Below are 15,550 nucleotides of genomic sequence, written 5' to 3' on the forward strand. Positions count from 1 at the left end.
TTGAGAATAAATCAAACTAAAGCAAAAATTAAGTAAATCAGTTTTTTCAACAGAAGAGCTTAACAAGAGCACCTGACAAGACTATTTAGATTTTAGAGTTGTACCGAGAAATTCAGCAGCCTTGATGTCAGAGGTGTGAACAGTCTTAAATCGTTCATCCCTCAGCTCCACAACAGTCACTCACAGAAAAGCAACAAAGACAAAAAGTTATGAAAATTAGAATTCCAAAAGAATTTGTAAACAAACATTGTACGTTACCTCTGGTGAAACGTGTGCCAGAGTACTGCCAGATATGTCTTTCCCTTTCCCAGCTTCTGTAGGAAAAGTTTTTTGTTTCTTTATCACACCAGCAGTGTGTGTCTTGCATTCCTTTAACCCTTTTTCTTTCAAGTTGTCAGATTTTAGCTCATATTCTTGCTTAATGAGATCAGAAATTGCTGTAAAATAAAAACCAAACTTCTTACCATTATTCAGTCACAAGATTGCGAGTTCAGTAAAGAAGGGACCAGTGAAAATGGTTGAGTAGAAAGAAGGGAAAAAAAGAAAAGCCTAGTGAATTAACTACAAATAATTTTTTTTTTAAGCTGATCTCAATATCTCTAGACACCCAATAATTTTGATGTTTAACAAAATAGGTAACAAATGAGACTGTACCCAGGAACATTACATGTATCGTAATCATCATTCTAAGCAAATGATTTAATTATTCGAGAGAGCACAGCGAAATACAAACAGTTCTAAATCCCAAATTATGAGTGAGTAGAGATTGAAAGTTTGGCTTGCTCTCTTTCAAGGCTACATACAAGTTTTCAAAATTGTAAGAGGGGTTTGATAACATTGATCTGGACAAATTGTCATATTGATAAGGCCTCCGAAATGTCTGAAACAGAAAATTTACATCATAGACAATAAGACCCAGCTTAAAGCAATTAGTTTAATTAATATGCCTTTGATTAACATCAAGAGTGAGAGGGGATCTCAGAATCCTTCAAGTGCAGAGGGGCCATTTGGCCCATGAGACCGGAAGGCTCTAACCGGAAGATGAGATGTTGTTCCTCCAGTTTGCGTTGAGCTTCACTGGAACATTGCAGCAGGCCAAAGACAGACATCTGAGCATGAGAGTAGGGTTGATTTCAGGAAGCGTATACACCCTTGTCTGCATCAATGGTGCAGAGGTGGAGATGTCTGACAGCTTCAAATTCCTAAGTGTACACAACACCAACAATTTGTCCTGGTCCACCCACATTAACGCTAAGACCCAGAAAGCACAACAACGCCTATACGTCCTCAGGAAACTAAGGAAATTCGGCATGTCCACATTGACTTTTACCAATTTTTACAGATGCACCATATAAAGCAGCCTGGTATGGCAACTGCTCAGCCCAAGACCGCAAGAAACTAGAGAGTCATGAACACAGCCGTCTCTCACGCAAAACCGCCTCCCATCCATGGACTCTCTACACCTCCCGCTGCCTTGGGAAAGCGGGCAGCGTAATCAAAGACCCCTCCCAGCTGGGTTGTTCTCTCTTCCAACCTTTTCTATCAGGCAGGAGATACAAAAGTCTGAGAACATGTACTGACAGGTTCAAAAACAGCTTCTCCCCGCTGTTGCCAGACTCCTGAATGACTGTCTTATGGACTGAACTGATCTCTTCACACATCTTCTCTACTGAATAGGACTACATTCCGTCTGCTTCATCCGATGCCTGTGCATTTACATTGTATTTATGCATGTCCTATGTTTTTTCGTGTATGGAACGATCTGTCTGGACTGTATGCAGAACAATACCTTTCACTGTACCTCAGTACACGTGACAATAAACCAAATCAAAGGCATAAGAGAAAAATGAAATTTTTCCCTGTTTGTATACATTTTCAACAAGTTACTTCCATGTGATATCATCCATTTCATTACTCGGTTCAGAGAGGCCTGCCCCTTATCGGTGAGTCAAAACCACAGATACAAATGGACACCCTGAAGCTCCAACTTGCACTGCAAATCCTTCCTACGTGGAATTAAATTAGGATGGAAATGGGACTTGTAAACAGAACAGAGAATTGTCTAAAATAAGCAAACCTAGAAAAATACAACTGACTTGTATTGGACCTAGTGCAGCTTATACTGGAGGAATCCAATGAAAGAATGGAAAAGATGCAGCCTCCATTATGCAGAATTAGATGACAACTAACATAAAAAAATACCAGTCCAGATAGTAATACGAAAAATTACGAGGGACTAGTAGCAGCCAGGAAAGCTGGTAATACAGGGAATGTGGAGGTTCTGCAAAATTATTTTCTCCATTTTCCAGACAGCAGCCAGCATGGAGCAGGAAGGTCTTTGGTAGAAGCTGCAGATGGGAACTGAAACAGGAGAAGAAAATCGGATCATGGGCTAGCTTCAAGATCTTGTATCTGCTGACACAGCTGCCCGGCCATATATAATGCTATAAAAGGCTGGATGCAATAGCTTGCACATATCTTTAGGTAAAGGATTCTCCATGCTATTGAAAACCCAGTCCCCAGCTGTTAAATAAAAAAGACTATGAAAATGAGATACACAATCGTATTAACCTATTCAAGTTACTAACCTGCCTTGCAAGAGCTAGCTAGTTCATTGCTTCCCATCCAACTTCATGTTTACCCAAAATAGGCATTTTCAAGGCAGGCTGCAGATTTGTTTGTATTCTCCACTATTCCTGCCTGGTGAGGGGTGGGTGGGAAGAAGGTTAAGAATGCCCCCCATCTGTGTAGAAAGGTGTGGAAGTCTTTCCTGGACTGAAAATGCATTATCATAGAATTTACAGTGCTGAAGGAGGCCATTTGGCCCATCAAGTCTGCACCGGCCCTTGGAAAGACAATCCTGCCAATCACACCTCCACCCTATCCCCGTAACCCCACCTAACCTTTTGGGTCACTATGGGCAATTTAGCATGGCCAATCCACCTAAGCTGCACATCTTTGGAATGTGGGAGGAAACCGGAGCACCCGGATGAAACCCACGCAGACACGGAGAGAACGTGGAGACTCCGCACAGACAGTGACCCAAGCCAGGAATCGAACTGGGAGCTGTGGAGCAACTTTGCTAACCACTGTGCTACTGTGAAGCAACTTTGCTAACCACTGTGCTACTGTGCAGCCCCATTAGTAAATTAAAGAAATTTATTGAAGATAAAAGCAAATTGGGGCAGCATGTGGTGCAGTGGATAGCACTGGGACTGCGGAGCTGAGGACCCGGGTTCAAATCCCAGCCCTGGGTCACTGTCCGTGTGGAGTTTGCACATTCTCCCCATGTCTGCGTGGGTTTCAGCCCCACAACCCAAAGATGTGCAGGTTAGATGGATTGGCCACGTTAAATTGCCCCTTAATTGGAAAACAAAAATAATTGGGTACTCTAAATTTAAAAAAAAGATAAAAGCAAATTACTGCGGATGCTGGAATCGGAAACAAAAATAGAAAATACTGGACAATCTCAGCAGGTTAGTGAAAAGGTGGAGGTGTCCCTTTATATAGCCCTACTGCTCCAACCCACCCCCCCTACCCCCACAACAGCATAAATCTGACCCTATTTCCAGCTCTCTCCAACTTTGAGTCATCCCTTCTCTCTCCACAGCTGTTGTCCAACCTGCTGTGATTGTCCATATTTTCTGTTTTTGTTAAAGCAATTTATTTGTTGAAAAGTAGATTTGAAAGCCAGCAGAAATAAGCCTTGCTTTGCTCTTTGTTGCTCTCAACTTGGAGTGAAAGTATTCCAATACCCCTTTCGCTGATGAAAAAAGGCAGCAAATGCTAATATTCCAGCATCACTTGTCTTTACTTACGGAACAACCATGGCCAGTTAATTCAAGCCCAGTGGTTTTTAGCTGGAGGATACATAATATTTTATTAAATTTACCTCCTTGCTTTTTTAAAGCAAATGGTCCGGTGCGAGTGAAGATGGGAGAATCATTAACCTTGTCACTATCTTCATTTGAGCTTTCCAAATTGGGGGAACTGGTGACACTTGAACCACACTGAAGGTATAAAATAACAGATTAAGAACTTCCACGTGCGGCTGATATTTACTGGAGATACTTCAGTACAGAATGGTGGCCACATATGGATTGCACCAAATGAAAATAAACGTGGTGAATGCATCATTTGATGTTTACAAATGCATAACTAATTTTCAGATTTCTTTTACTGAAACCAATTGAACCTCAGATCTAAATTATTCCCGTTTAAATTACTTAATAAAAAATAGAAAATGGTGGAAACAGAAACATCTGAAGGATGCCTTTCAGCAATTTTTACAATTCAGATTTTTTTATATTACACCAATTTATATTTTTGTAATTCAAAGCAATGAACACTGCAGGTTTAAAAAGAAAGCTCACTGTATGACAAGTTCTCACTATCAACTGCAGTATTAAGAGGAACCACCAGACACTTTCTTATGGGAACAATTTCATTTATACAACTGGTTTGGAAGAAGTATTATTGTGTATTGATTGCCTACCTACAGGGCCAGGAAGAAATTCTTTGAAATTCATTTATGGGATGTGGGTGCCACTGGGTAGGCCAGCATTTATTGACCATCCCTAATTTCCGATGAGAAGGTGATGGTGAGCTGCCTTCCTGAACCACGCAGTCCAAGGTGTTGGTACACCCACAGTGCTATTAGGGAGGGAATTCCAAGATTTTGACCCCACGATGGTGAAGGAAAAGCGATATATTTCCAAGTCAGGAATGATGGTGAATGACTTGGAGGGGAACCTCCAGGTGGTGTTCCCAGGTATATGCTGCTCTTATCCTTCTAGATGGTAGTGGTCTTGGGTTTGGAAGTGTTGCCTAAGCAACATTGGTGAGGTACACACTGCTGCCACTGTTCATCGGTGGAGGGAGTGAATGTTTGTGGAAGGGATGACAACCAAGCTGACAGCTTTGACCTGGATGGTGTCAAGCTTCTAGAGTGTTGTTGGAGTTGCACTCACCCAGGCAAGTGGAGTGTATTCCTTTACATTCCTGACTTATATCTTTTAGATGATTGATACGCTTTGGGGGGGGCGGGGGGGTGTCAGGAAGGGAGTTACTCACCACAAGATTCCTAGTCTTTGGTAGCCACAGTATTTATATGGCATCTGGTCAATGGCCACCCCCAGGATGTTGATAGTGGGGGATTCAGCGGTGGTAATATGTCGAGGGGTGATGATTAGATCTTCTCTTGTTGGAGGTGGTCATTGCTTGACACTTGTGTGGAGTGAATGTTACTTGCCACTTGTCAGCTCAAGTCTGGACATTGTCCAGCTCTTGCTGCATTTGGACATGGCATTTTTCAGTATCTGAGGAGTCGCAAATGGTGCTGAACATTGTGCAGTGAACATCCCCACTTCTGACATTATAATGGAGGGAAGGTCATTGATGAAGCAGCTGAAGGTGGTTGTGCCTAGGTAACTATCCTGAGGAACTCCTGCAGTGATGTCCTGGAGCGAGATGATTGACCTCCAACTACAACCGTCTTCCTTTGTGCCACGTATGACTCCAACCAGCAGAGTATTTTCCTACTAACATAACTGGAGTCAGTGGGCACTAGGGCTCCTTGATGCCATACTTTCAAATGTTGCTTGATGTCAAGGGCAGTCACTCTCACCTCAGGCCTTCAGCTTTTTTATCAGTGTTTGAACAAAGCTTAAATTAAATGGTTAAATAAATTACCTTCAACTCATAGGTACATGAATCTGGTTCAGGGAATGCTGACGCTAATACACGCATTGCTTTTGATGTACAAGTGTGCCTGAAGATTTAAAAAGAGAAATTGTCAACAAAATTAGGTACAACCAATTACATTCCAAATCTCTACGACTCCCGTGACAATTTTATTATTGTAAAATAGAATTTAATATTTTATTCTGCAATGTGTACCATCTCAAAGACACACTGCAGCAACTCGCCAAGGCTCCTTTGACAGCATCTTTCAAACCCATGCCCGTTACCATCTAAAAAGAGAGGACAGCAGGTACAGGGAACACAACCACCTGCAAGTGTCCCTCCAAGCCACATCATCCGGACTTTGATATTGCCATTCTATTACTGTAATTGAATCAAAATCCTGGAACTCACTCCCTAACAGCACTGGGGGTGTATTTATACATATACTCCAGCTGTTCAAGAAGGTAGGTCACCACAAACTCAAAGGCAGTTAGAGATGAGGCCCAGTCCATATCCCATTAGTCGAATAAAAAACAATTTACATGCCACAAAATACCAAGCAAATTATTTTATGATATACTAAATGGCAAATATCGAGTCAACACAAGATAATGGAAAGTAAAAATTGCCAATAGAGCAAATGGTGTTGCCCCCCTAATAATTTACTAAAAACGTGGCAGCACGGTAGCACAGTTGCTTCACAGCACCGTGGTCCCAGGTTAGATTCCTGGCTTGGGTTGCTGTCTGTGCGGAGTCTGCACGTTCTCCCTGTGGATTTTCTCTGGGTGCTCCGATTTCCACCCACAAGTCCTAAAAGATGTGCTGCTAGGTAATATGGACATTCTGAATTCTCCCTCTGTGCACCCGAACAGGCGCCGGAATGTGGCAACTAGGGGCTTTTCAAAGTAACTTCATTGCAGTTAATGTAAGCCTACTTGTGACAATAAAGATTATTATTAATCACAAGTTACAGAATAATTATGGATAAAAGCAAATTACTGCGGATGCTGGAATCTGAAACCAAAAGAGAAAATGCTGGAAAATCTCAGCAGGTCTGGCAGCATCTGTGGGGAGAGAAAAGAGCCAACGTTTCCGAACAGAATAATTATGAAAGTGTTTAAGGTTTACATCTTCACAGAGGCAACATCCATCTTCAAGTCACTTGCTGCTTCATTCATTTTCGGCTGAAGAGAGACACTGCTTGATTGCATGACCTGTAAAGAAAATATAAAGGTCAGTTTAGGTTACAACAGCTGACAAGGGTGATATGTTTTGGGATGACTGTGGTAGGCTACTTGGGGGTGGGGAAAATTATGCTAAGGTACATAGTCTTCAGTTAAATACTCGCCTGCCACCTTTGTTCAATAAATGATCTTGTTTTAACTTAAGAGTCAATAATAATTTTATTTATTAGATGTCGGTAAAAATTGGTCTGGAATTTGCCTACATAATGAATAACAGGCTAACAGTGTTCAACATTTAATAGAATAAATCATACAGGAACTTTCAGCGTCCGAGCATGTGCAATTCAGTGAAATCAGGATGTTGCTGTCAGAATTACCCTGCTCTTCCATATGTTCATAGAATTCACAGTGCAGAAGGAGGCCATTCAGCCCATCAAATCTGCACCGGCCCTTGGAAAGAGAATCCCACGCCTCCATCCTATCCCCATAACCTAGCCCAATCTTTATGGACACTAAGGGCAATTTATCATGGCTAATCCACCTAACCTACACATCTTTGGACTGCGGGACGAAACGGGAGTACCCGGAGGAAGCCCACGCAGACACGGGAAGAACGTGCAGACTCCGCACAGACAGTGACCCAAGCCAGGAATCGAACCTGGGACCCTGGAGCTGTGAAGCAACTGTGCTAATCACTGTGCTACCGTGCAGCCCAATAGGATGACACTGAAATCAATGAAATTAAGGACTTGCCCATTAATCACTCATATACATCACACCTGATGAAGGAGCTATGCTCCAAAAATTTGTGATTCCAAATAAACCTGTTGGACTTTAACCTGCCGTTGTAAGACTTCGTACAGATAACTGATGATTTGCATCTACCCATTGAATCAGATTTTAATTTTCTTCAACATTTATTTCAAGCCAGCAAAATTAATTATGTTACCTCATTCACTATAAGAGTATATACAATCTAATAATGAACAATTATATACATAACATTCAATGGATATGCCATCTTCAATTTTTGACAAATTGAATCCCATATCCACTGCTTGCACAATACCAGTGTTTCATCATTGAAAGTACTTTTTACAATTGTTATTTTCTTAGTTTCCCATGCTGAAGGACATTCCCCAGTTCAACCATCCAAAATATCATGAAACTAGTTGCACACGAATCAGGAAGATTACAATGTGAAAGCATTTCACATATTTTGGGTCACTTTAGGATGGGAAACTCTTTAAGCACATATTTCTCCAGATTCAGCCTTTAACATTTCTATTGACTCAAAACATTCTGAATGTATTGTGGCACAGAACTCCAACACATCAAAATTAACATCCAAATGCTCAACCAGTTCAATTGATGGGTCAGGCTTCACAATGACTCTTTCTTTAGTTAGATCATCTTTCTGTGATGACCTAGTACAAGATGGCAGTAGAATTCTCTAAATTGGATGGTTGCTTCAAGTTATCCCAGACCTATCCTGCTTAAACCAATATAATTTTAAAACCCCACATGCCTGACTCCAATTTTAAATTTCACTCTAATCTTATTAACATTATATCTCAAAATATTCACTGCTACCCATAAGAAATCAACGTGTACCATGAAGATACCTGCAAAGCTTTTTTAACCACAGTGATGAAATATTGTGTGATCTGCTTTCCATTGAGCACCATCCATCTTCAGCAAAATATCTTGCACCAAAAAAAAGTCATACCCTGGAAACATCATTCAGGCCACAGATGCATCCTTATTCAAAACTTTTGGTCCATGGCAACTACCTTATTAAAGTCAACTGCCTATGAAGTCTTAAAATAGCTCATGGTATTGTCCACTGATACTTTCAGCATCCACATTGCTCACGAACCTTCATTAGCCTTGTATATTTTTCATAAATTACACCCCCATCTTTTAACATGATTTTTAAAGACAAGTAGAGCAAGCAAATTGTCTATGTAAGTTAACTGTTCTAACACCGATGAGAAACACAAGGTTTTGTAAAAGGAACACAATAATGCCCCGAATGGGTAGACCCAAATATACTGACTTTTTACAACTTCCATTTGTCTTGTAAAGCTCCATGTCAAGTTTCATTTGTGTCTTGTGTTTACTTAACAGCATGGGTACCTCACGAGAAACCACATCAGCATTTATAAAATGGCTTACTCCAGCTATTTTAATTGGAATAATAACTCTCTAGTGATCTCAATATGTTGTCATCAAATCTAAAAGTTATATTCCTTAACCTCGCTTTGATTCTTTCTTAATGGTGAATCAAAATAAATTTTACCAGTCTTTGCCACATTTCATTGAAGTGCAAGCACTATCTGGTACTGCAGTTAAAGGAATCCACAACCAATACACTACAGGGCTAAAGCTCATTGCAACCAGTATAATTTGTTCAGCTTTTTCATTAACTTCACCTCATCCTCAGAATTCCGTGTCATTTAAAGGACCTGTTCCCCATCACTTTGGACATGATGCTTTGATTACATCTGAAGCTTGACTTAACTGTTCAGAGGGCATTCTTGGAATTAATTAGCTTATTATTGCGGTTTCAATTTTGTATCTGCTTTAATAGCCAGAGATGAAGGTGCCTTTATCTTCATTTTTAATCCTTCCACGCTTGCAACTCCAGTTTCCAAAATCTGGACCATTTCAAAATCAAGCAATCATTAATTCCTCTTTTGTTGTGTCACCACAGAATATCTCATTTCTTCCATCAGGCTGAAGGAAATGATTTTCTGGAGGAAATTTTAAGGCTATTGACAACCAATACATTTAGGGGTCTCCATCCCGGAGAGTTGAATATTAATTGGAACCAGTGGCCTGTCCACAAAACACCTTGGTACAATCCAGCAATTTAAATGCTAGTACTGATCTAGCAATCCCTAAATGTATAAAAGATTGACAAAATTCAATCTGTTAAATTCCATGAGATATTCTTCAACGCAATAACCATCCGTTTCCAAATTCGATCCAAATCTGACCATGCTTCAGGCATTTAGCAAGTCAGCTTTATGTACATTTCATCCAAGAATTCTAACAGAAAGTCCAAATATTCATCAGTATCCAACAGAAGGCATCCATATCACAAAATACTTTACTTCTGATTTTATTTCCTGGAGGAAGTGTAAATAGCCATACCTCGTTTCCTCTTTTTTTAGGGATGTTACCCAAGTCAACATATTCACCTAATCCTTCCACTAGAAGTATGGTTCAGACTCCAAAACATCGACGGTGATCATGGCCTAATAATATCCACTTGCTGTGTGTCATTGTTCACAAACATCACTAGCATTTAAGTTTCATCCATTTTCTTTTCCCCCTTTAGGCAATATCCTCTTACTATTATGTTTTACTCCAGAAAGCCTTTTGGTGAAAGGTTAAACTGGAGCCAATCTCTTCAGACTTTTATAAGCATGCACCTCCAAATCAAAAACAGTTTCAGTCTTGGTCTATATTATAGAGGCACAAGGGATTGTCCATCACCAGCATACAATTGAATAATGAATAATTAACTTTTCTCAAACATATTTTCAATATATTACAGTTAAAGGTTCAGCTGAGAAATCTCCTACCTTGGTACCAGCACTGTATTTCAACTGTTGGACCATCATCTGGTCCACCAGTGCTACATCTCGTTCTTTGGCCAAGTTGCCCATGTCAGCCCTAATAAGATAAAAAAAAGTAATAATTGGTGACTTGAGTCAATGCACAAAGAATAAAAATTTGAATTGGTGCCGACAAATAGTAACCTTTGGCAAAGGACAATAAACATTTTTAAAATTTATGATGAATGAGTTACTTCACAAGGGTTTAGCAAAGACTACACCCACAAGCAAGCAATTGGCTCTTGTGAATCACAGCAGGTTTTTACCTGAATATTATTTATCCGCTAGTTAAGAAAGGGGGAAACTAGGGTATTGTAAGCTAGTTTTCCCAACATCTGTTGTCAGCAAATTACGAGGGATAGAGAAAGGTAGGAAAGGAAGTGGTGTTCCACAAGGATCAGTATTTTTAAAATTTGTTAACAATTTGAACTTCAAAATCAAAAACAATTTCTAAATTGGCTGGTGACATCAAATTTGTTGGTGGGGGGAGAAAAGAGATAGTGAATACTGGAGGATAGCAAATTATGAAAGGCATGATGAACTTGCAGAATGGCCAAATTAAGTTCAAAACAAATAAATGGGAGCTAGTACATTTTGGTAGGAAGAATACAGATATCATTTATTACTTCCAAGGTGCAAGTCTGGATGGGGTAGAGGGACAAAGAGATCAATCACTAAATGTTGCGCTAGAGGTTGGCACGGTCCTAAAGAAGCAAAGGAAACACTGGGCTTTATTGTGAGGGGGATAGAATTGAAAACTAGGTAAGTTATGCTAAATCTGCACAGCACTGAACAGTGCAGCAATCCTATGTAATACCTCTTGCCACATTTTGTCAAATGTTCACAATGTCAAGGATAATCACTCTCACCTCATCTCTGGAATTCAGTCCATTTGTCCATATTTGGACCAAAGCCATAATGAGGGCTGGAGACGAATGGTCGCAGCAAAACCAAAATTGAGCATCAGCGAGTAGTTTTTAGTGAGCAGGTATTACTTGATATCACAGTTAGCCATGCCTTCCACTAATTTTCTGATTATTGAGAGTAGACCAATGGGATGGTAACTGGCTGGATTGGATTAGTCTTGCTATTGTGGAAAGGAAAAGACTTGGACAATTTTTCACATGGTCATCAGGATGTTGACGCTGTACTGAATAGCTTGGCTGGAGGCACAGTTAGCTCTGGATCTGCCCTCATTTGTAAGAGGTTTCTTGGTACCATATGATGTAAGAAAGATTGACGGAAGACTAGCATGTTATGGTGGGAATCTCAGCACTTCTGCCTTGATTCTCACATGAGGGTTGAGAATACAAGAGCCTCATCCTCTGCATGTTACATTCCAACATTGAGAATGGGTATGTTTTCAGAGCCTCATCCCCCTGATTATTCACTATCATTCACAATTCGGCACAACAAAAGTGCATTGGTCCAAATGATTGGTTGTCGAATAGTTTATCTCAAAGGGAGATTGAGAACCTAGTGGAGTGGTGCAGCGACAACAATCTATCCCTCAATGCCAGCAAAACTAAAGAGCTGGTCATTGACTTCAGAAGGCAAAGTACTGTACACACCCATGTCAGCATCAACGGGGCTGAGGTGGAGATGGTTAGCAGTTTGAAATTCCATGGTGTACTCATCTCCCAAAATCTGTCCTGGTCCACCCACGTCGACGTTACCACCAAGAAAGCACAACAGCGCCTATACGTCCTCAGGAAACTAAGGAAATTCGGCATGTCCACATTAACTCTTACCAACTTTTACAGATGCACTATAGAAAGCATCCTATCTGGCTGAATCACAGCCTGGTATGGCAACTGCTCGGCCCAGGACCGCAAGAAACTTCAGAGAGTCGTGAACACAGCCCAGTCCATCACACGAACCTGCCCCCCAACCATTGACTCTATCTACACCTCCCGCTGCCTGGGGAAAGTGGGCAGCATGATCAAAGACCTCTCCCACCCTGCCTACTCACTCTTCCATCGGGCAGGAGATACAAAAGTCGGAGAATACGCACGAACAGACTCAAAAACAGCTTCTTCCCCACTGTTACCAGACTGCTAAACGACCCTCTTATGGACTGACCTGATTAACACTACACCCCTGTATGCTTCACCCGATGCTTAATGATCTGCTCGCAGAAAAATACTTTTCACTGTACCTTGGTACACGTGACAATAAACAAATCCAATCCAATCTTTTATGGTTTAATATGGGTGTATTGTAGTCCAGTATTGTAGCCTCACCAGATTGACCTTTTGTTTTTAGTTTCAAAATAAAAGGTCTCCCATTCAAGATGGAGACGAGGATTGAAGGCTCGGTCATTAGGGCAGCACGGTAGCATAGTGGTTAGGACAATTGCTTCACAGCTCCAGGGTCCCAGGTTCGATTCCCGGCTGGGTCACTGTCTGTGCGGAGTCGGCACGTTCTCCCTGTGTGTGCATGGGTTTCCTCCGGGTGCTCCGGTTTCCTCCCACAGTCCAAAGATGTGCAGGTTAGGTGGATTGGCCTTAGTGTCCAAAATTGCCCTTAGTGTTGGTTGAGTGGGGTTACTGGGTTATGGGGATAGGGTGGTGTATGCTTGGGTAGGGTGCTCTTTCCAAGAGCCGGTGCAGACTCGATGGGCCGAATGGCTTCCTTCGGCACTGTAAATTCTATGAAATTCGATGATTCATTGAATATATCGGTTCGATTAATTTTTGATCAACGCGGAGTCAAAGGTTATGGGGGACACACAGGCAAGTGGAGTGAAGGCCACAATCAAATCAGCCACAACTTTATTCAATGGGAGAATCAGTGGGCCAAATGGCCTGCTCCCACTCCTATATTTTATGGTCTTAGGTAGTCCTGATGCTGCTCATTACATGCTCTTATACACTCCTCATTTAACCCGGTTCATCCCCGCCTTGAATGGCAGCAGCAGAGTGAGGAATATAACGAGCCATTTTTAGGAAGCAGAGGTAGTTTTAATGAGTGATCTATAAGTGCATTGTTAAACATTGCGATGACTAAGAAATTGATATATATATATTTTATATTTGTGTCACTTAGTTGGATACAGATTATGTAATTAATTGGAGGAGGAAGGTCAGTCTGTAGTTTTACAGTCTGTTATAAGATTTTAAGTTGACCAGCAGTTTGTCATAGGATTTGAGTCTTATAAGACAGACGTGTACTGGATCTGCTCTTGAAAGAATCTCTCTCCAAAAGTCTTTACATAGATAAGCAAGTACCCTGTCGTGTTACCTTTATTTGTTAGTGGAATTTGAACTGAATTGGTTGCTTCATTGAAATCACTAGCAGGAGTAAATAGTATGCTCAAATTTTTCCTTTCATTTAAGAATTGTTTAACTGAATTGTAAAGCTATTCCTCTGATGTTAATGTGGTTAATTCTGTTTGTAAATTAAAGTTTGTTTTACCTATTGGTCAGTCATTATTCCTGGGGTGAAGTATCCTTTCCTCAGTTTTACAAATTAAAAAATTGTTTGGGGTTCTTGTCTGGTATCCTAACAAACATTGGGGTGTGGAGCGGGATCCTAACAAAATTGGAAATAAGGTAAGGAATAAAGTGGATTTAATTTGTAGGACAGGGTAAAACTCATCTAGATTAATTATAAACAAAGGTGTTTTCATGCATGGGGTTTTTGGTTTCAGTCCAAACTGTGGCTGCACTGTGCTGAGAGTTTACGATATGAAAAGTAAACACCAGCTTGGGAAAAAAATGAGGGGTGGGATTCTCCATCGGCAAACACCGAAATCGGGAAAGGCGATTGGGCAGAGAATCGGTTTTGATGCCGAAATTGCGGTGGGCGCTGGGTTAACGCCAAATCGTAATTCTCCAGTGCCTTGAAAGTGGCGTCAATGTGTTCCACTCTGCACGTACAGCAAACATCACTTGCTTATCATTAGCTGGCCTGACTCGGTATTCTTTTTTTTTTTTTAAAATATATTTATTAAGAATTTTTCAACAAAATTTTTTTCAACTTTACAATCTCCTCCCCCAGCTCCACTTCCCATTTACCCTTCAGCTCCTCTACCAAAGCCTTCCCCTCTTCTTTCATCTCCTGGTATATTGCCGACACCTTGCCCTCTCCGACCCATACCCCCGAGATCACCCTGTCTTGAATCCCGTGTGCCGGGAGCAGCGGGAATTCCCTCACCTGCCGCCTCACAAACGCCGTCACTTGCATGTACCTGAAGGCATTTCCCGGGGGTAGTCCAAATTTCTCCTCCAGCGCCCCTAAGCTCGCAAATGTCCCATCGATGAACAGGTCCCCCCCCCTATTCTTCTAATCCCTGCCCGATGCCAGCTCTGAAACCCCCCGTCCATCCTCCCTGGGACAAACCGATGGTTACCCCTGATCGGGGACCACACCGAGGCTCCCGTTGCCCCCCTGTGCCGTCTCCACTGGCCCCATATCTTTAGCGTTGCCACCACCACCGGACTCGTGGTATACCTAGTCGGCGAGACCGGCAGCGGTGCCGTCACCAGCGCCCCCAGGCTCGATCCTTTACAGGAAGCCATCTCCAACCTCTTCCATGCCGCCCCCTCTCCCTCCATCACCCACTTACGGATCATCGCCACCACATTGGCTGCCCAGTAGTAGCCACCCAGATTCGGCAACGCCAACCCTCCTCTGTCCCTACTGCGCTCCAGAAACCCCCTCCTTACCCTCGGGGTCTTATTCGCCCACACAAACCCCATAATGCTCCTGCCTACCCTCTTAAAAAAGGCCTTGGTGATCACAATTGGAAGGCACTGGAACACAAAAAGAAACCTCGGGAGGACCACAATTTTGACCGACTGCACTCTACCCGCTAGCGAGAGCGGCAACATATCCCATCGTTTGAAGTCCTCCTCCATCTGCTCCACCAGCCTCGTCAAATTAAGTTTATGTAGGGCCCCCCAACTCCTAGCTATTTGGATCCCCAGGTACCGAAAGCTCCTTTCCGCCCTCCTCAACGGTAAATTGTCTATCCCCCTTTCCTGGTCTCCTGCCTGTACTACAAAGAGCTCACTCTTCCCTACATTGAGCTTATAGCCCGAAAGATCCCCA

The 15,550-nt window shown here is 41.9% G+C and overlaps 1 protein-coding gene across 1 annotated transcript in view; it reads right to left on the reverse strand.

The window, feature by feature from the left end:
- ttk (ttk protein kinase) overlaps positions 1 to 15,550 on the reverse strand; it is an 84,242-nt gene that overhangs the window by 46,654 nt on the left and 22,038 nt on the right. The window contains 5 exon segments of the mRNA XM_072499811.1: positions 259 to 437; positions 3,893 to 4,010; positions 5,692 to 5,770; positions 6,814 to 6,899; positions 10,463 to 10,553. Of these exon segments, the coding sequence (XP_072355912.1) occupies positions 259 to 437; positions 3,893 to 4,010; positions 5,692 to 5,770; positions 6,814 to 6,899; positions 10,463 to 10,553 (553 nt within the window).

The sequence above is a fragment of the Scyliorhinus torazame genome, chromosome 4, assembly GCF_047496885.1.
Source record: "Scyliorhinus torazame isolate Kashiwa2021f chromosome 4, sScyTor2.1, whole genome shotgun sequence".
Lineage (NCBI taxonomy): Eukaryota > Metazoa > Chordata > Chondrichthyes > Carcharhiniformes > Scyliorhinidae > Scyliorhinus > Scyliorhinus torazame.